At 54.8% G+C, this 19599-nt stretch overlaps 1 protein-coding gene across 2 annotated transcripts in view; it reads left to right on the top strand.

Moving 5' to 3' along the window:
* The window catches only part of MFSD2A (MFSD2 lysolipid transporter A, lysophospholipid), a 225534-nt gene that overhangs the window by 93128 nt on the left and 112807 nt on the right, over positions 1-19599 (top strand). For both annotated transcript variants that reach the window (XM_069622396.1, XM_069622397.1), the window contains exon 5: positions 10486-10564. In XM_069622396.1, coding sequence (XP_069478497.1) covers positions 10486-10564 — 79 coding nt within the window. The remainder of the gene's footprint in view (positions 1-10485; positions 10565-19599) is intronic.

Genomic DNA, 19599 nt, shown 5'->3' with positions numbered 1-19599 from the left:
TCTGCCCGGGTTCCGGTGTGTCCTGGGTTCTGCCCAGCTTCCGGTGTGTCCTGGGTTCTGCCCAGCTTCCAGTGTGTCCTGGGTTCTGCCCAGGTTCTGGCAGTTCCTGGGTTATTCCTGGGATCTGGCAGGTCCTGGGTTCTGCCCGGGTTCCAGTGCATCCTGGGTTCTGGCCGGGTTCCACTTAGTCCACAGCCCATTTCTAATCACCTGCCCATCTTATAATGGGGCTCCAACTGACCGGTGGCCTTGAGTACCTGCAGGAGCAGCCTTCCATGTGCCTGGGTTCTGCCTGGGTTCCGGCAGGTCCTGAATTATTCCTGGGTTCCGGTGGGTCCTGGGATCTGGTGGGTCCTGGGTTCTAGTGGGGCTCTGCCCAGCTTCCAGTGTGGCCTGGGTCCTGTCTGGGTTCCGGTGTGTCCTGGGTTCTGCCTGGGTTCCGGCAGTTCCTGGGTTATTCCTGGGATGTGGCGGGGCCTGGGTTCTGGCAGGGTTCCAGTGTGTCCTGGGTTCTGCCCGGGTTATTCCTGGGATCTGGCTGGGTCCTGTCGGGGTTCCAGTGTGGCCTGGGTTCTGCCCGGGTTCCACTTGGTCCACAGCCCATTTCTAATCCCCTGCCCAGCTTATAATTGGGCTCCCCCTAACCTGCGGACTTGAGTACCTGCAGGAGTAGTCTTCCATGTGCCAGGGTTCTGGCAAGTCCTTGGTTGGTTCTGCCTAGGTTTCAGCAGTTCCTGGGGTCTGGCGGGTCCTGGCCGGGTGTGGCCTGGGTTCCAGTGTGGCCTGGGTTCCAGTGTGGCCTGGGTTCCAGTGTGGCCTGGGTTCCAGTGTGGCCTGGGTTCCAGTGTGGCCTGGGTCATGCCTGGGTTCCAGTGTGGCCTGGGTTCCAGTGTGGCCTGGGTCCTGTCCGGGTTCCGGCGTGTCCTGGGTCCTGTCCGGGTTCCGGCGTGTCCTGGGTCCTGTCCGGGTTCCGGCGTGTCCTGGGTCCTGTCCGGGTTCCGGCGTGTCCTGGGTTTTGCCCGGGTTCTGGTGTGTCCTAGGCTCTGCCCAGGTTCTGGCAGTTCCTGGATTCTTCCTGGGTTCTGCCCGGGTTCCGGCGTGTCCTGGGTCCTGCCAGGATTCCGGCGTGTCCTGGGTCCTGCCCGGGTTCTGGCAATTCCTGGGATCTGGCGGGTCCTGGGTTCTATCCGGGTTAGTGTGTCCTGGGTTCTGCCTGGCTTCCACTTAGTCTACAGCCCATTTCTAATCACCTGCCCGGCTTATATTGGGGCTCCCCCTGACCTCCGGCCTTGAGTACCTGCAGGGGCAGCCTTCCATGTGCCCGGGTTCTGCCTGGGTTCTGGCAAGTCCTGGGTTATTCCTGGGATTTTGCGGGTCCTGGGTTCTAGCCGGGTTCTTTCCGGGTTCCAGTGTGTCCTGGGTTCTGCCTGGGATCCAGTGTGTCCTGTGTTCTGCCCGGAATCCACTGTGTCCTGCCCGGGTTCTGGTGTGTTCTGGGTTCTGCCCGGGTTCCGGTGGGTTCTGGGTTCTGCCCGGGTTTGTGTGTCCTGGGTTCCAGCAGTTCCTGGGCTATTCCTGGGATCTGGCGGGTCCCGGGTTCTGTCCTGGGTTCTTTCCAGGTTCCCATGTGTCCTGGGTTCTTTCCAGGTTCCCATGTGTCCTGGGTTCTTTCTGGGTTCCTGTGTGGCCTGGGTCCTGCCCGGGTTCCTGTGTGGCCTGGGTCCTGCCCGGGTTCCTGTGTGGCCTAGGTTCTGCCCAGGTTCCTGTGTGGCCTGGGTTCCAGTGTGGCCTGAGTTCTGCCCGGGTTCCAGTGTTGCCTGGGTCCTGCTCGGGTTCCAGTGTGTCCTAGGTTCTGTCCGGGTTCCGGCAGTTCCTGGGTTATTCCTGGGATCTGGCAGGTCCTGAGTTCTGGCCGCGTTCTGCCCAGGTTCCAGTGTCCTGGGTTCTGCCCGGCTTCCACTTGGTCCACAGCCCATTTCCAATCACCTGCCCATCTTATAATGGGGCTCCGCCTGACCGGCAAGTCCTGGGATCTGGTGGGTCCTGGGTTCTAGTGGGGTTCTTCTGAGTTCTACCCAGGTTCCAGTGTGTCCTGGGTTCTGCCCGGGTTCCATCAGGTCCTGGGTTATTCCTGGGATCTGGGGGTCCTGCCTGAGTTCCAGTGTGTCCCGGGTTCTGCCCAGGTTCCGGTGTGTCCCGGGTTCTGCCCAGGTTCCGGTGTGTCCCGGGTTCTGCCCAGGTTCCGGTGTGTCCCGGGTTCTGCCCAGGTTCCGGTGTGTCCCGGGTTCTGCCCAGGTTCCGGTGTGTCCCGGGTTCTGCCCAGGTTCCGGTGTGTCCCGGGTTCTGCCCAGGTTCCGGCGGTTCCTGGGTTCTGCCCAGGTTCCGGCGGTTCCTGGGTTCTGCCCAGGTTCCGGCGGTTCCTGGGTTCTGCCCAGGTTCCGGCGGTTCCTGGGTTCTGCCCAGGTTCCGGCGGTTCCCGGGTTCTGCCCAGGATCTGGCAGATCCTGGGTTCTGGCCGGGTCCTGCCCGGGTTCCGGCGTGTCCTGGGTCCTGCCCGGGTTCCGGCAGTTCCTGGGTTATTCCTGGGATCTGGCGGATCCTGGGTTCTGGCCGGGTCCTGCCCGGGTTCCGGTGTGTCCTGGGTTCTGCCCGGGTTCCGGCGTGTCCTGGGTTCTGCCCGGGTTCTGGCGTGTCCTGGGTTCTGCCCGGGTTCTGGCGTGTCCTGGGTTCTGCCCGGGTTCCGGCGTGTCCTGGGTTCTGCCCGGGTTCCGGTGTGTCCTGGGTGGGTTCCGGTGTGTCCGGGGTTCTGCCCGGGTTCTGGTGTGTCCTGGGTTCTGCCCAGCTTCCAGTGTGTCCTGGGTTCTGCCCAGGTTCCGGTGTGTCCTGGGTTCTGCCCAGGTTCCGGTGTGTCCTGGGTTCTGCCCAGCTTCCAGTGTGTCCTGGGTTCTGCCCAGGTTCCGCTGTGTCCTGGGTGGTTCCCAGGTTCCGGTGTGTCCGGGGTTCTGTCTGGGTTCCGGGAGTTCCTGGCTTATTCCTGGGATCTGGTGGATCCTGGGTTCTGGCCGGATCATGTCCAGGTTCCGGTGTGTCCTGGGTTCTGCCCAGCTTCTGGTGTGTCCTGGGTTCTGCCCAGGTTCCGGTGTGTCCTGGGTTCTGCCCAGGTTCTGGCAGTTCCTGGGTTATTCCTGGGATCTGGCAGGTCCTGGGTTCTGCCCGGGTTCCAGTGCATCCTGGGTTCTGGCCGGGTTCCACTTAGTCCACAGCCCATTTCTAATCACCTGCCCATCTTATAATGGGGCTCCAACTGACCGGTGGCCTTGAGTACCTGCAGGAGCAGCCTTCCATGTGCCTGGGTTCTGCCTGGGTTCCGGCAGGTCCTGAATTATTCCTGGGTTCCGGTGGGTCCTGGGATCTGGTGGGTCCTGGGTTCTAGTGGGGCTCTGCCCAGCTTCCAGTGTGGCCTGGGTCCTGTCTGGGTTCCGGTGTGTCCTGGGTTCTGCCTGGGTTCCGGCAGTTCCTGGGTTATTCCTGGGATGTGGCGGGGCCTGGGTTCTGGCAGGGTTCCAGTGTGTCCTGGGTTCTGCCCGGGTTATTCCTGGGATCTGGCTGGGTCCCGTCTGGGTGCCAGTGTGGCCTTGGTCCTGTCCGGGTTCCAGTGTGGCCTGGGTTCTGCCCGGGTTCCACTTGGTCCACAGCCCATTTCTAATCCCCTGCCCAGCTTATAATTGGGCTCCCCCTGACCTGCGGACTTGAGTACCTGCAGGAGTAGTCTTCCATGTGCCAGGGTTCTGGCAAGTCCTTGGTTGGTTCTGCCTAGGTTTCAGCAGTTCCTGGGGTCTGGCGGGTCCTGGCCGGGTTCGGCCTGGGTTCCAGTGTGGCCTGGGTTCCAGTGTGGCCTGGGTTCCAGTGTGGCCTGGGTCATGCCTGGGTTCCAGTGTGGCCTGGGTTCCAGTGTGGCCTGGGTCCTGTCCGGGTTCCGGCGTGTCCTGGGTCCTGTCCGGGTTCCGGCGTGTCCTGGGTCCTGTCCGGGTTCCGGCGTGTCCTGGGTCCTGTCCGGGTTCCGGCGTGTCCTGGGTTTTGCCCGGGTTCTGGTGTGTCCTAGGCTCTGCCCAGGTTCTGGCAGTTCCTGGATTCTTCCTGGGTTCTGCCCGGGTTCCGGCGTGTCCTGGGTCCTGCCCGGGTTCCGGCGTGTCCTGGGTCCTGCCCGGGTTCCGGCGTGTCCTGGGTCCTGCCCGGGTTCCGGCGTGTCCTGGGTCCTGCCTGGGTTCCGGTGTGTCCTAGGCTCTGCCCAGGTTCTGGCAGTTCCTGGATTCTTCCTGGGTTCTGCCCGGGTTCCGGTGTGTCCTGGGTCCTGCCTGGGTTCCGGTGTGTCCTAGGCTCTGCCCAGGTTCTGGCAGTTCCTGGATTCTTCCTGGGTTCTGCCCGGGTTCCGGTGTGTCCTGGGTTCTGCCCGGGTTCCGGTGTGTCCTGGGTCCTGCCCGGGTTCCGCTGTGTCCTGGGTCCTGTCCGGGTTCCGCTGTGTCCTGGGTCCTGTCCGGGTTCCGCTGGGTCCTGTCCGGGTTCCGCTGTGTCCTGTCCGGGTTCCGCTGTGTCCTGTCCGGGTTCCGCTGTGTCCTGGGTCCTGTCCGGGTTCCGCTGTGTCCTGGGTCCTGTCCGGGTTCCGCTGTGTCCTGGGTCCTGTCCGGGTTCCGCTGTGTCCTGGGTCCTGTCCGGGTTCCGCTGTGTCCTGGGTCCTGTCCGGGTTCCGCTGTGTCCTGGGTCCTGTCCGGGTTCCGCTGTGTCCTGGGTCCTGTCCGGGTTCCGCTGTGTCCTGGGTCCTGTCCGGGTTCCGCTGTGTCCTGGGTCCTGTCCGGGTTCCGCTGTGTCCTGGGCCCTGTCCGGGTTCCGCTGTCTCCTGGGTCCTGTCCGGGTTCCGCTGTGTCCTGGGTCCTGTCCAGGTTCCGCTGTGTCCTGGGTCCTGTCTTGGTTCCGCTGTGTCCTGGGTCCTGTCTTGGTTCCGCTGTGTCCTGGGTCCTGTCTTGGTTCCGCTGTGTCCTGGGTCCTGTCTTGGTTCCGCTGTGTCCTGGGTCCTGTCTTGGTTCCGGTGTGCCCTGGGTCCTGTCTTGGTTCCGGTGTGCCCTGGGTCCTGTCTTGGTTCCGGTGTGCCCTGGGTCCTGTCCGGGTTCCGGTGTGCCCTGGGTCCTGTCCGGGTTCCGGTGTGCCCTGGGTCCTGTCCGGGTTCCGGTGTGCCCTGGGTTTTGCCTGGGTTCTGGTGTGTCCTATGCTCTGCCCAGGTTCTGGCAGTTACTGGGTTCTGCCCGGGTTCTGCCTGGGTTCCAGTGCGTCCTGGGTTCTGCCCGGGTTCCACTTGGTCCACAGCCTATTTCTAATCACCTGCCCAGCTTACATTGGGGCTCCCCCTGGCTTGCGGTTTTGAGTACCTGCAGGGGCAGCCTTCCATGTGCCCGGGTTCCTGCTGGCTCCTTGGACACCTGAAGGCCCAGTTCCCCCTTCCTCCCTCTTCAATGCGCTCTACAGTTACCGGATCCTGGGTGTGGCGCACACAAAGCGCCCATCTGAAGGCGAGTAAGGCGACACCATGCCTTCGAGGAAAGCGACACACGACATCCGTGTGACTTATGGGACCTCTCTACACGGGGCGTGGGAACACCCCACCGCCCCGCCCCTACGCTCACACCCACCTCCGGTCACCACCCACACGCGTGCTACTTACCAATACACACGCGACACGCACACACTGCACCTGCAGCCCGCCCTGCACTGTGCCACGAGGCCCAGGAGCTGTGCAACTCCACACGAGCCGTGCGGGCAGCAGACCTCGGCCTGCACTTGAGACTAGAGACCCATCCTTGCAGTAACTCGTCGCCCCTGTGAGAAGCAGCGCCCCCTGCTGGCCATCGGCAGGCAGTGCTGCAGTTAAGCCACATGCAATATAAACTTAGCGCTTCATTACAGAATTCTCCTGTTTCTAAGCGCTATAATAATACCACCGTTACCTGCGCCAGTGGTTCTCATGAAAGGGCCTCGAAACACATTGTGTGTAGGCGCTTTATAAATTCCCAATAAATGAAAAGTAAACTAAAGCCCTAGTCGATCCGGCAGGCGTTCCAACTTGGGACTGCAGTTTGCACACATACATTTTTTTTTAAATTCGCATTTGGTTTCAAAAATAAACCTTACAGCTTTAAATAAGAACATAAAACAAGAAAAAAGCAGGACAGAATAAAATGAAGGAAAAAGAGAAAAGCATGAAAGACTACAGAGCAGTTTCTCATTTCCCCTTTGAACAGTTCACGAGATGAAGAGCAGGACGTTCTACAATGAACTTGCAACTTAAGCCCCAGTAGGCAAATGAACCTTCTCAATTAAATTGGAGCCGTATCCCATTTTTTACAGCCCTGTGAGAAGCCCTTGCTTGTCTGCCAGAGACTTCTCTCAGAAAGGCCAGTGGGGCCCGAGTCGGAGAGACTTGAGAACTCGACATCAAACTCCACCTGCTCCATCAATCGTCTGCAGACAAGGTTGCGAATTCGCTGAAGTACTTCGCCAACCATTTAGACCGCAGATATTTGGAGCCTGGGCAGTTTAGGGCGAGGAAGACCAACGCTGCGTCTCTCCTAGTGGAGCCCTCCTATTCCCCTGGGACTCTCACCCATTAGGGTTGGGGCTAGGGTTAGCTTAGGGTTACATTAGGGTTAGGGTTGGGGTTAGATTAAGGGTTACATTGGGGTTAGGGTTGGGGCTAGGGTTAGCTTAGGGTTACATTAGGGTTATGGTTGTGGCTAGGGTTAGCTTAGGGTTACATTAGGGTTAGGGTTGGGGCTAGGGTTAGATTAAGGGTTACATTGGGGTTAGGGTTGGGGCTAGGGTTAGCTTAGGGTTACATTAGGGTTGGGGCTAGGGTTAGATTAAGGGTTACATTAGGGTTAGAGTTGGGGCTAGGGTTAGCTTAGGGTTACATTAGGGTTAGGGTTAGGGCTAGGGTTAGCTTAGGGTTACATTAGGGTTAGGGTTGGGGCTAGGGTTAGATTAAGGGTTACATTAGGGTTGGGGCTAGGGTTAGATTAAGGGTTACATTAGGGTTAGAGTTGGGGCTAGGGTTAGCTTAGGGTTACATTGGGGTTAGGGTTGGGGCTAGGGTTAGCTTAGGGTTACATTGGGGTTAGGGTTGGGGCTAGGGTTAGATTAAGGGTTACATTGGGGTTAGGGTTGGGGCTAGGGTTAGGGTTGGGTTAGATTAAGGGTTACATTGGGGTTAGGGTTGGGGCTAGGGTTAGCTTAGGGTTACATTGGGGTTAGGGTTGGGGCTAGGGTTAGATTAAGGGTTACATTGGGGCTAGGGTTGGGGCTAGGGTTATCTTAGGGTTACATTAGGGTTAGGGCTGGGGCTAGGGTTAGCTTAGGGTTACATTAGGGTTAGGGTTGGGGCTAGGGTTATTTTAGGGTTACATTAGGGTTGGGGTTAGGGTTAGTTTAGGGTTACATTGGGGCTAGGGTTGGGGCTAGGGTTATCTTAGGGTTACATTAGGGTTAGGGCTGGGGCTAGGGTTAGCTTAGGGTTACATTAGGGTTAGGGTTGGGGCTAGGGTTATTTTAGGGTTACATTAGGGTTGGGGTTAGGGTTAGTTTAGGGTTACATTGGGGTTAGGGTTGGGGCTAGGGTTAGCTTAGGGTTACATTAGGGTTAGGGTTGGGGCTAGGGTTAGATTAAGGGTTACATTAGGGTTATGGTTGGGGCTAGGGTTAGCTTAGGGTTACATTAAGGTTAGGGTTGGGGCTAGGGTTAGATTAAGGGTTACATTAGGGTTCGGGTTGGGGCTAGGGTTAGCTTAGGGTTACATTGGGGTTAGGGCTGGGGCTAGGGTTAGTTTAGGGTTACATTGAGGTTAGGGTTCGGGCTAGGGTTAGCTTAGGGTTACATTAGGGTTAGGGTTGGGGCTTGGATTAGCTTAAGGGTTTCATTGGGGTTGGGGCTAGGGTTAGTTTAAGGATTACATTAGGGTTAGGGTTTGGGATAGGGTTAGCTTAGGGTTACGTTAGGGTTGGGGCTAGGGTTAGCTTAGGGTTACATTGGGGTTAGGGTTGGGGCTAGGGTTAGCTTGAGGGTTACATTGGGGTTAGGGTTGGGACTAGGGTTAGCTTGAGGGTTACATTAGGATTGGGGCTAGGGTTATCTTAGGGTTACATTGGGGTTAGGGTTGGGGCTAGGGTTAGCTTGAGGGTTACATTGGGGTTGGGGCTAGGGTTAGCTTAAGAGTTACATTGGGGTTAGGGTTTGGAATTGGGTTAGGGTTAGCTTAAGGGTTACATTACGGTTAGGTTTAGTGTTAGGGTTACATTAGGGTTGGGCTAGGGTTAGCTTAAGGGTTACATTAGGGTTAGGGTTTGGGATAGGGTTAGCTTAAGAGTTACATTAGGGTTAGAGGGTGGGCATGGGAGTTGGTGGGGACTGGGGTGGATTCCCCCCAATATACAGAAAAACTTTAAAACGGTTAGGGTTAGGGTTACCTTAAGGGTTACATTGGGGTTAGGGTTTGGGATAGAGTTAGCTTAAGGCTTATATTGGGGTTAGGGTTTGGGATAGGGTTAGCTTAAGGGTTACATTGGGGTTAGGGTTTGGGATAGGGTTAGCTTAAGGGTTACATTGGGGTTAGGGTTTGGGATAGGGTTAGCTTAAGGGTTACGTTAGGGTTAGGGTTTGGGATAGGGTTAGCTTAAGGGTTACATTGGGGTTAGGGTTGGGGCTAGGGTTAGCTTAAGGGTTACATTAGGGTTAGGGTTTGGGATAGGGTTAGCTTAAGGGTTACATTGGGGTTAGGGTTAGCTTAAGGGTTACATTAGGGTTAGGGTTAGGGTTACATTAGGGTTGGGGCTAGGGTTAGCTTAAGGGTTACGTTAGGGTTAGGGTTTGGGATAGGGTTAGCTTAAGGGTTACATTAGGGTTAGGGTTAGCTTACGGGTTACATTGGGGTTAGGGTTTGGGATAGGGTTAGCTTAAGGGTTACATTGGGGTTAGGGTTTGGGATAGGGTTAGCTTAAGGGTTACATTGGGGTTAGGGTTGGGGCTAGGGTTAGCTTATGGGTTACATTAGGGTTAGGGTTTGGGATAGGGTTAGCTTAAGGGTTACATTGGGGTTAGGGTTTGGGATAGGGTTAGCTTAAGGGTTACATTGGGGTTAGGGTTTGGGATAGGGTTAGCTTAAAGGTTACATTGGGGTTAGGGTTTGGGATAGGGTTAGCTTAAGGGTTACATTGGGGTTAGGGTTGGGGCTAGGGTTAGCTTAAGGGTTACATTAGGGTTAGGGTTAGGGTTAGGGTTACATTAGGGTTGGGGCTAGGGTTAGCTTAAGGGTTACGTTAGGGTTAGGGTTTGGGATAGGGTTAGCTTAATGGTTACATTGGGGTTAGGGTTAGGGTTCGGGTTAGGGCTAGCTTAAGGGTTACATTGGGGTTAGGGTTGGGGCTAGGGTTAGCTTAAGGGTTACATTAGGGTAAGGGTTTGGGATAGTTAGCTTAAGGGTTACATTAGGGTTAGGTTTAGTGTTAGGGTTACATTAGGGTTAGGGTTTGGGATAGGGTTAGCTTAAGGGTTACATTAGGGTTAGGTTTAGTGTTAGGGTTACATTAGGGTTGGGCTAGGGTTAGCTTAAGGGTTACATTAGGGTTAGGGGGTGGGCATGGGAGTTGTGGGGTACTGGGGTGGATTCCCCCCAATATACAGAAAAACTTTAAAACGGTACAAGGAGCTGGCCAGTGCTGAAATTTCAGCACTGGACAGCGCCATGTAACGTTTTAAAGTTACAAAAAAAGCATGGAAATGCTACTTTTTACAGGTAAAAGTGCATTTATATTGTCGATGGACTGGTTTCGATGGAATTGCACTTTTACATGTAAAATATAGGCTGTGGATGCTTTTGCATTAGACGGTTTGTATTCGATGCTTTTGTTGTTTTTTTTTCACCGTGATCACTGGAAAGCCTCTAGTACAGCAGAAAGGTGTTCCACGAGTGACCCCCCAGTGTCTTTTGCCGATTCTTGGGTCTGCACTTGTTCTCTTCTGTTATTGATATTTATAGCGCACACCACTGGCATTTTCAAGGCTTCTAGGCACTTTAGTGGATTTGAAAAAGGAGGGTTGGGGAGGGTAAGTTCGTGGGATGCAGAGGGAGAGAACAGCAGAGCTTTTGCTGTGATGTTAGCAGCTTCAGTTCGGAAACACTGGTCACTGTTGGGTTTGCTTCCAGCTGGCATGACTTTGGTGCTTCTCTGGTGGGTGAGTCTGCAGAGTAGTGCTGTGTGAAGTTAGTGTTTTGTTTTTAGTCGGGTGTGGGTGGGGTGTGCAGGTTGCTGTGTGATTTTAAGCTTGTTGTCTTTTCCCATGAGTAGTCCTGGCCGCCCACACCCCGGCCGGGGCCCTCGTGCTGGGTATGAGCCAGCCCCATATTCCTTTGCTGCCCCTTCACCCCTTCTCTCGTTCTCTTGCAGTGTTTCCACGTCCCCTACTCGGCGCTGACCATGTTCATCAGCACGGAGCAGAGCGAGCGGGACTCCGCCACCGCCTACCGTAAGTGAGTGAGTGTGAGTGAGTGAGAGCTCATTGATTTTGGTCTGGAATGTTCAGACGTGTTACTTTACAACAAGCTGTGAACTTAAAATGAACATGACACTTTGTATACATTATTATATGCCTCTGATCAGTGCCCCGGCCCTTCCCCCTGCCCCCCCCTGAGGGCCAGTGCCCAGACCCAAGGTCCCCCCCTCCGTCCCAGCATACCCCCCAACCTCCTCCGATGCAATCCCCGTGTGCTCTGGGGTATTGCGCCTGCCATGCACGGCTGCAGCACTGCAACTGGACCCCTTGCATGCATGCCTGTGTGGGATTTATACAGCCCGCACCCGGCGGGCAGGCAATGGAGCGCTCTGCAAAGGGGACGCTCCCAGGCCAGCGCAAGTAGGGTGCATGACTAGCAGACGAGCTGGGGGTATCCTAGAGGGCAGACATGGACTCAAGGGGACTGGACCCCCTGAATCAGATAGTGTGCCTGAATGTGAAATCGGGGTGCAAGACTTGGTGATGGACAGGATTTGCACTGACGCCAATCCTTTCGTTTCAGGGTTAGGATATTTTAGACTCAGAAGATGGTCGCCTTGCGGCTCTACTAGGGTCCATGGCAGCGGGTGACTTCGATGCCACCTCGGACACTTTCTTAAGATGGAAAGAGGAGGAGATGAATGTCATGTTGGATGCGCCCAAGTTCAAGACGGGAGACAGCTGCTGGTAGCAGGCAGTTCGGCAAGCGAGGCTGGACGGACGGCTACGGACTGGCCTACATGGCGGCTCAGGGTCAAGAATTTTTGTCTCTGTGCTAGTTGGCGGATCAGACGACTTCATTGACTGCAGCGACAACAGTCAGTGGGGCAGCCGGTCGCAGTACGAGGGCTCGACTGCCTCCAAAATGTCCTTAAAAGCTGGACGTTGGTTGATGCTTGTTGTGGCACTCCTCTTAGTTTCTTCGCAGAGCTTGTGTAGTCCTTTAAGGTGGGCGGCCCAAATCTGAGGAGTGTTTTGCAGGCAGCAGCCTTTTCCTTTGGTCAGAAAACCTGCTGGCAGAACCTAGCAGGGCACGCTGTGTGCTGGCTGGGTACCGGTTCTGGAGCTGCTGGATGAGTCCTCTGATGTTGGTATCTCCCTCTGTTCCCTGGGAGATGTTTAGGGGGATCTTGCTTCCCTCTTGGAGGTCCTGGCCTTCCTTCACTGGTGGAAGTTGTAAGGCAGACTGTACCTTAGCCAGGGTCCAAATGAGTCCTCCTTCTTACTCCTTCCAAAGTTGTCAGATTATCTGCCCAAAGAGGGGCTCAATCCTCTTTTAAAGCCAAATGGGCCCCAGTGATTGGTGCAGGCTATGCTTACCTTTAATGAACCAATCCTGGGTCCCCACCAACAATCGACTGTTATGCGCGAGGTCATCGCAAAAGTGCTTTGCAACACGAAAGGTAATGGTGACAACATGTACTAAATCCAACCCATCTTCCTGTCTGTTATGATCAAAGTGTCTTTCTGGTTAATTGAGCTCTCTCTGGCTCCTGATCAAAGCACAGGTCTCCCTTTAGGTTTGTGGTGAGGACAGGCTTGCTGTCTCCATCAAATCACATGCTTCTTCCTCTGAAAGTGGGTCCCCTGGACATGACATTCACTCACCTTCATACAGAGGTATGGGAGCTAGCCTCAAGTTGACACGTTGCATATCAAAGAGCTGTTGGTTTCCTGTCCCCTTTTGTCTGTTCTGCAATCAGGTCTGTTTCAATGAACTCATCAGTATATACTGCCACCAGGAGAACTTTGACAATAGGCAGGGCGCATCCATGGAGCCGTTGATGTTTAATTAGGCTGGCCATGGCAGGAGGAAGCTGTTGCCTTCCCCCTTCGTGAGATGCGTTGATGTACCTGTGGCCGTCACATTCTAGCTTAACATGACAGGGTGGCTGCGTCCACCCAGAGTACACATGACTTATGTCTTCGTTGTGTGGCGGGCATAGGAAAATGTGTGCGGTTTACCCCCACACATTTTGACGTTGATCTCCCATCATTCAGTTTCTTGAAAAAATATCAAAAGGCCAGTCGAGTGCACAACCGCCGTGTGGATGGTTGAATTCCTCACACCAGGCTCGTCCAGGCCCAGTGGGAGGAGACCAAGGCTGGGGTTGGTGAGGCTTACCCGCTACTCACACTGACAAGAATGAGGAGTCCAGGAAAGGGGGGTGAGTCCATTCAGCTTGTACACTTTAATGGCCTTGTCCAGTGTGTTGGAGTTTCTCACATGCCCACTGCAATCTGAGGGCTTCTAGTGCAGACCAGGTGTGATCCTGGATTTAGGGTCCACACTTCTCCCTTGCTGCCCAGTCAGGGTTGCCTCACCTTGGGGGTGCTTCAAAAGCACAGGTTGCCTTAGTCGGCTCTGTGATCCAGAGTACTGGAGGCAGTGGGAGTATCTTCTTCTGGATGTTGGACCCCGATTCATTGGTCACTGAGGGTTGTAGCAAAGCTTGGAGCCCCCAGACTGTTGTATTTAGTGGCTAATGGTGCTTATGGAAAGTTGGGAGTTTGATAAAATGCTTGTTCCATCTGGAAAAGGAAAACCCCTCCCTCCTGGACTGGATGCGTTGGGAATATTCATAAAATGTGGACCTGATTACCAACCTCGAGCAGCACAGCCCCATAAGGACTGCCTTATTCCACCCCTCTCCATGGAGAGACCGCCCCGGTGACTCTATGCTCTGCACGTCTCCTTGGGACTGCTTGCTTTCCTGCCCTATTCCACCCCTCTCCATGGAGAGACCGTCCCGGCGACTGCATGCTCTGCACGTCTCCTTGGGACTGCTTGCTTTACTGCCCTATTCCAACCCTCTCCATGGAGAGACTGCCCCGGTGACTCCATGCTCTGCACGTCTCCTTGGGACTGCTTGCTTTACTGCCCTATTCCACCCCTCTCCATGGAGAGACTGCCCCGGTGACTCCATGCTCTGCACGTCTCCTTGGGACTTCTTTCTTTACTGCCCTATAACACCCCTCTCTATGGAGAGACCGCCCCGGTGACTCCATGCTCTGCACGTCTCCTTGGGACTTCTTTCTTTACTGCCCTATAACACCCCTCTCTATGGAGAGACCGCCCCGGTGACTCCATGCTCTGCACGTCTCCTTGGGACTGCTTGCTTTGCTGCCCTATTCCACCCCTCTCCATGGAGAGACTGCCCCGGTGACTCCATGCTCTGCATGTCTCCTTGGGACTGCTTGCTTTACTGCCCTATTCCACCCCTCTCCATGGAGAGACCGCCCCGGTGACTCCATGCTCTGCGCGTCTCCTTGGGACTGCTTGCTTTACTGCCTTATTCCACCCCTCTCCATGGAGAGACTGCCCCGGTGACTCCATGATCTGCACGTCTCCTTGGGACTTCTTGCTTTACTGCCCTATTCCCCCCCTCTCCATGGAGAGATCGCCCCGGTGACTCCATGCTCTGCACGTCTCCTTGGGACTTCTTGCTTTACTGCCCTATTCCCCCCCTCTCCATGGAGAGACCGCCCCGGTGACTCCATGCTCTGCACGTCTCCTTGGGACTGCTTGCTTTACTGCCCTATTCCACCCCTCTCCATGGAGAGACTGCTCCGGTGACTCCATGCTCTGCACGTCTCCTTGGGACTTCTTGCTTTACTGCCCTATTCCCCCCCTCTCCATGGAGAGACCGCCCCGGTGACTCCATGCTCTGCACGTCTCCTTGGGACTGCTTGCTTTACTGCCCTATTCCACCCCTCTCCATGGAGAGACTGCCCCGGTGACTCCATGCTCTGCACGTCTCCTTGGGACTGCTTGCTTTACTGCCCTATTCCACCCCTCTCCGTGGAGAGACCGCCCCAGTGACTCCATGCTCTGCACGTCTCCTTGGGACTGCTTGCTTTACTGCCCTATTCCACCCCTCTCCATCGAGAGACAGCCCCGGTGACTCCATGCTCTGCACGTCTCCTTGGGACTGCTTGCTTTACTGCCCTATTCCACCCCTCTCCATCGAGAGACTGCCCCGGTGACTCCATGCTCTGCACGTCTCCTTGGGACTGCTTGCTTTACTGCCCTATTCCACCCCTCTCCATGGAGAGACTGCCCCGGTGACTCCATGCTCTGCACGTCTCCTTGGGACTGCTTGCTTTACTGCCCTATTCCACCCCTCTCCATGGAGAGACCGCCCCGGTGACTCCATGCTCTGCACGTCTCCTTGGGACTCTTGCTTTACTGCCCTATTCCACCCCTCTCCATGGAGAGACCGCCCCGGTGACTCCATGCTCTGCACGTCTCCTTGGGACTGCTTGCTTTACTGCCCTATTCCACCCCTCTCCATGGAGAGACCGCCCCGGTGACTACATGCTCTGCACGTCTCCTTGGGACTGCTTGCTTTACTGCCCTATTCCACCCCTCTCCATGGAGAGACTGCCCCGGTGACTCCATGCTCTGCACGTCTCCTTGGGACTGCTTGCTTTACTGCCCTATTCCACCCCTCTCCATGGAGAGACCACCCTTGTGACTCCATGCTCTGCATGTCTCCTTGGGACTGCTTGCTTTACTGCCCTATTCCACCCCTCTCCATGGAGAGACCGCCCCGGTGACTCCATTCTCTGCCCCGGTGACTCCATACTCTGCACGTCTCCTTGGGACTGCTTGCTTTACTGCCCTATTCCACCCCTCTCCATGGAGAGACTGCTCCGGTGACTCCATGCTCTGCACGTCTCCTTGGGACTGCTTGCTTTACTGCCCTATTCCACCCCTCTCCATGGAGAGACTGCTCCGGTGACTCCATGCTCTGCACGTCTCCTTGGGACTGCTTGCTTTGCTCCCCTCTTCTACGTTTCTCCTTGGACTGACCTTTGGATGGCTGTGCTCCGTGTGTCTTTGAGGGGCGATATGTATAAAGAAGTGACTGGTCAGGTGTGTGTGTGTGTGTGTGTGTGTGTGTCTCCCTGGCTATACAAATGCACACCGTTGAAACCACGTCTACTAAATTTTGCATGGAATCCTCATTTGTCTGGGGCAAGATCGTAGTCTATTTGTATGAAAGAAATTCACTCCGTAGACACCCTCATTTACTGATGCTCACCCCGATTCACTACAGTAGGTACTAGAAGGAGGCAAAATTTGGAATTTGATTCATTTTAAAGCGAATTAAATGAAGCATTTTTTTTTTTAATTAGTCGATCACGCCACACCAAATATGGGAAAATGGCAAGGTTACAGTTTACTTAGTTCATTCACAAGAAGAGAGCACAATCAATCGATCTTTCTTGGAAATTTCATGAAATGTGCTGAAGCCATTGAGTGACAAACGTGCCGCACAAAAAACAAACCTCACTTGGATAAGCTCCATCTGATGCAAAGCGAAAATCAATATCAAGAGCTTCTGAAACACAACAACAAACAGCAGCACGACCTGCTGACCAGAGGACAAGAGCAACTTTCTTCCAGGGAACATGAGACACCACTCGATCAGGACACGGGCAACGCCGGGTACCCCAGATAGTATTCTTTAAAATGACCAGGTTCTTGTTGGAGCCCTTAAATGTGCTGAACTTGAGACTACCCGATTCATCCCTTTGTCTACTTCTTCCCCTCCCCCGCTCTTCTGGACTCCTCAGCTCACCCACTTCTAGTTGTTGCCCCCCTCTGCCCCCAAAGTGATTTTGAGGTTCTTCCCGTGCCGCCTTATCTTGGCACATTCTGTTTTCTTATTGTTTCTTTTAATCTGCAACAATGGAATGTTTGGAAACAAATTCTTGTGAAAGCAGAACACCCGGCTCGTTCCTTGAGGCCCCCACCAGTCTGCGAGCTTCCCGGGGGCTGTTCATGAACACAGTGCATGAGCCAGAAAGCCAATAGCTCTGTCCCTGAGCTTTTGGCAGATCTCCAAACCTTTCAAGCTCTGTCCGTGTGCGGTGAAGTTGCTCCAGTTGTGTTCCTGCCAATGGACGTCTTTGAGATCTAGGCAGTAAGCGACTAGTCCAGGTGGCTGTCATCGATGTATCCCACTCTTTTTAGTTTGGGCTATTAAGTCTCGCTTGTACCACCTACAAGCCGAAACGATTGCTTAGAGTACAGATTGGGAGAAATGGCATATGAGGAGGGACACACGGCTTCTGGATGTTTGGTTATTTTTGACCCACCCCACCCCTTTGACTGCCCATGGCCATTCTAATGCTTATGGCCATTCGCACCCAGTTCCTGCCCGGCACAAAGCACCTCCTCCTGGGAACTCTTTGTGCTTGCTTTAATTAACCCTTATCATCCAGCTTTGCACTAGAAGTGCCTGCCAGTATTTTCTCAAAGCAGTCTTCTGAGAGTTAATGACTTGATTTGAGCTGTACACCCGCTACTGGTGTAACCTGCCCTCTGCAGGTCCTTCACTGAAGTCCTGTTAAAAACAAGCCAAACGTTTTGGCTTGTGTATAAGTATTACCAGTGGTGGTATAAGGTGTGGCCGCACCCGCTGGCGCAGCAAATAAAGGACGCCTTGTGGCCCAGCCCCGCGTCTATTAAGTAATCACGCCGCCTGGGCTAGACCGATATTTAAGTTTACATGGTACTGAGCTGGTCCATACACATACTTGCAACAACAGCAGGGGGCTCAAGAACCAGCATCAGCCGAACACCAGAGCTGTGCCCCCACTGCTCTGCATTTCTGGTGGGCTGGTTATAATGCTGTCGGAATGTTGGGAGGGTCAGGGGAGGGGGCTGACTGACACATCTCGCACAGGGCGCTGGCAGACCCGGGGCCGGCACCAAGTATTAGGCGTTTGCCAGGCACTGCAGGTACTCGCACCATTTTGGACCTGCTGCCATCAATGGCCAGTTAATACCACTACAGCTGTGCCTGGACGTGCCTTTCCTGTGCCTACACAAAAGCCCAAACTCTTGGCATTGCAATGGCTGTTGGTTCATGGCATTCAGATGAGGACTTGTAAGATGGTGGTTGAAGGAGAGGAGCTACTCCAGACCATGGCTGCACTGTATGAGGCAGGTGGTCGCAGTCTCATTGAATGTGGCTTAAGTGGGGGAGGGGGTGTCGCATCTGCCTCCATCCCCTTCTGGTTGAAAGAGCAGGCCACTGGAGGACTAGTCCAATCCACAGGAAGTCACTGTACCCGGGAACCAGGCAGGGTGCATGGCCACACTACCAGCAATGCCTGCCTGTTGGTATATGGCAGGAGCCGGGGGGATAGGGGACGGGGGGGTCAGCAGATGGTGTCGACTGGAGCTAAACCTATCCTGTGGCAAATTCCTTTGCCCACACACTGGGTAACACAATGTGGACGCCCTTCCAAAAAATGCGGTAAGGGGACTGTGACCTTATCAGCCAGACTTGAACTAATCTGGAGACCCTTCTGTGCTGGGGAAACCCCTTGCACCCCCCAGCCCGCCTTGCAGGGGTTTGTGCCCCCCTGCCTCACAGCAGCCGAGCAGCTGATTCACTATCACCCCCCCTTTCAGCCCCTCCTCTAAACTTGGGGGTCAGAGGGAGGGTGAATGAAGGCACCCATCAATGCTTGGTTCGGGTGTGACGTCACATGAACTACCAAACCTCTGCAACCTGCTGCTTCAGGGGGTGCAGGACTGTCTCCACCACCACCACCCTGAACCTTGACCTCACAAGATTCATAGTCCATACTCCGTCCCCCTGCACCGCCCCTAGGCCCGCCTCAGTGTCTCGCCGGGAATCTGGGTCCAGCAGCCGGCCTGCTTCTCCCACTGCCGAGTGTCAGGAAAGATTTCCATTTTATATGTAATTGTCCCTCCAGTTGTGAACCCCCCCAACCTTTTGCTGCTGTTTAGACACCACTGACTGACTTTGCCAGAGAAGCACCGCCTTCAGCTGCACTCCTCTGGGCTTTCGCTCACTTTTTATGGGGAAACTGACATGCCCTTAAGACAGTCAGTACTGGGAGACTTGGTTTCCCTTAGTCCTTTTCCAATGTTGCAACTTTTCTGTAACATGTGACAAGAGCACAATGTAATCAGTGGGTCTCATAGTCATTCCCAAAGAACCTAGATACTCTTGAAGGATTTTTTAGGAGAAGTGCAGATGTGCCATGGACAGGGCTGGTGGCAGCTTATAATTTCGTATATTTTTAACATTTTCCTGCCAGGTAAACCGCGATTACCGCTTTTGGCACGGACAGGTGGCCTGGCTCCAAAATGGCCATGCCACGAGGTTCTTTGTCCTGTCCTTTAGCCATCTTGCCCCTTCACCTTCCCCAGATCGAGCCGACCCGGGTCAATCCTTATTTGGTCATGCATTTTCCCACGAAGCGCCAAGCTTTTGCGTGCTTCTGCATGCCTTGTGTGTGTGCCTCCAGGATGTGGGCTGGAATGTCTCGTTCAATACACATCCTGGGTGCCAGAAAGTCTGGAGTGCTGTGAATGTCTGAGACTACCGTGGTCCGTGATTGGTCCACGTATGGTATGCCTGTATGTGAGCAGATCTCCCATCGGGTCCTCTTCGTTTTGGCGCGAAGGAGATTCTGGATAAGAGAAGGCCCCAAACACCCATACCATGTCGATCTCTGAAGTTCTCACTGAACGAAGGATAGGATCCAAGTATCCTGAAACTAAGAGGCCGAGTTGAGGAACCGCTGGTGACCCGCTGGAAGGTTTGGCACCCTGAGCCCGTTGTTGTCCCGTGGGACCCCTCTGCATCTGGTCTTCCTAGGTCTGCGAAGACGCTTCGACCCATTGGAATAGTGGGACCAACTATTCTCTGCACCTTCATCAAACCCTGCAAGTAAGCCTTCTCGGAAGTGTCCCTGGGCCAACCAGTGGGCTGACCAACTTACGCAGACTCTTTGCCCTGATACCGCTGCCGTTTCAAGGAGCCCTCGAAACTTGGTACATCGCTAGCTCTGTGTTCACGGCACTCTCACACTGAATTTCATACACTTGGCGTTACCAGGTCTGGAGTAAAGTGAGTGTGCCCGAACCGGAGTATACGCAGTTACTGTGTCGCCCAACCATGGTGGGGAACTTTGCAGGTGCGCTGCATTTGTGCCCCTCTTGCCCCTGAAGCCTG

This window comes from Ambystoma mexicanum, chromosome 11 (assembly GCF_040938575.1).
Source record: "Ambystoma mexicanum isolate Mex_15411 chromosome 11, UKY_AmexF1_1, whole genome shotgun sequence".
In the NCBI taxonomy this organism is placed as follows: domain Eukaryota; kingdom Metazoa; phylum Chordata; class Amphibia; order Caudata; family Ambystomatidae; genus Ambystoma; species Ambystoma mexicanum.
The sequence above is the reverse complement of the archived record's forward strand: the minus strand, read 5'-3'. Positions and strand labels throughout refer to the sequence as shown.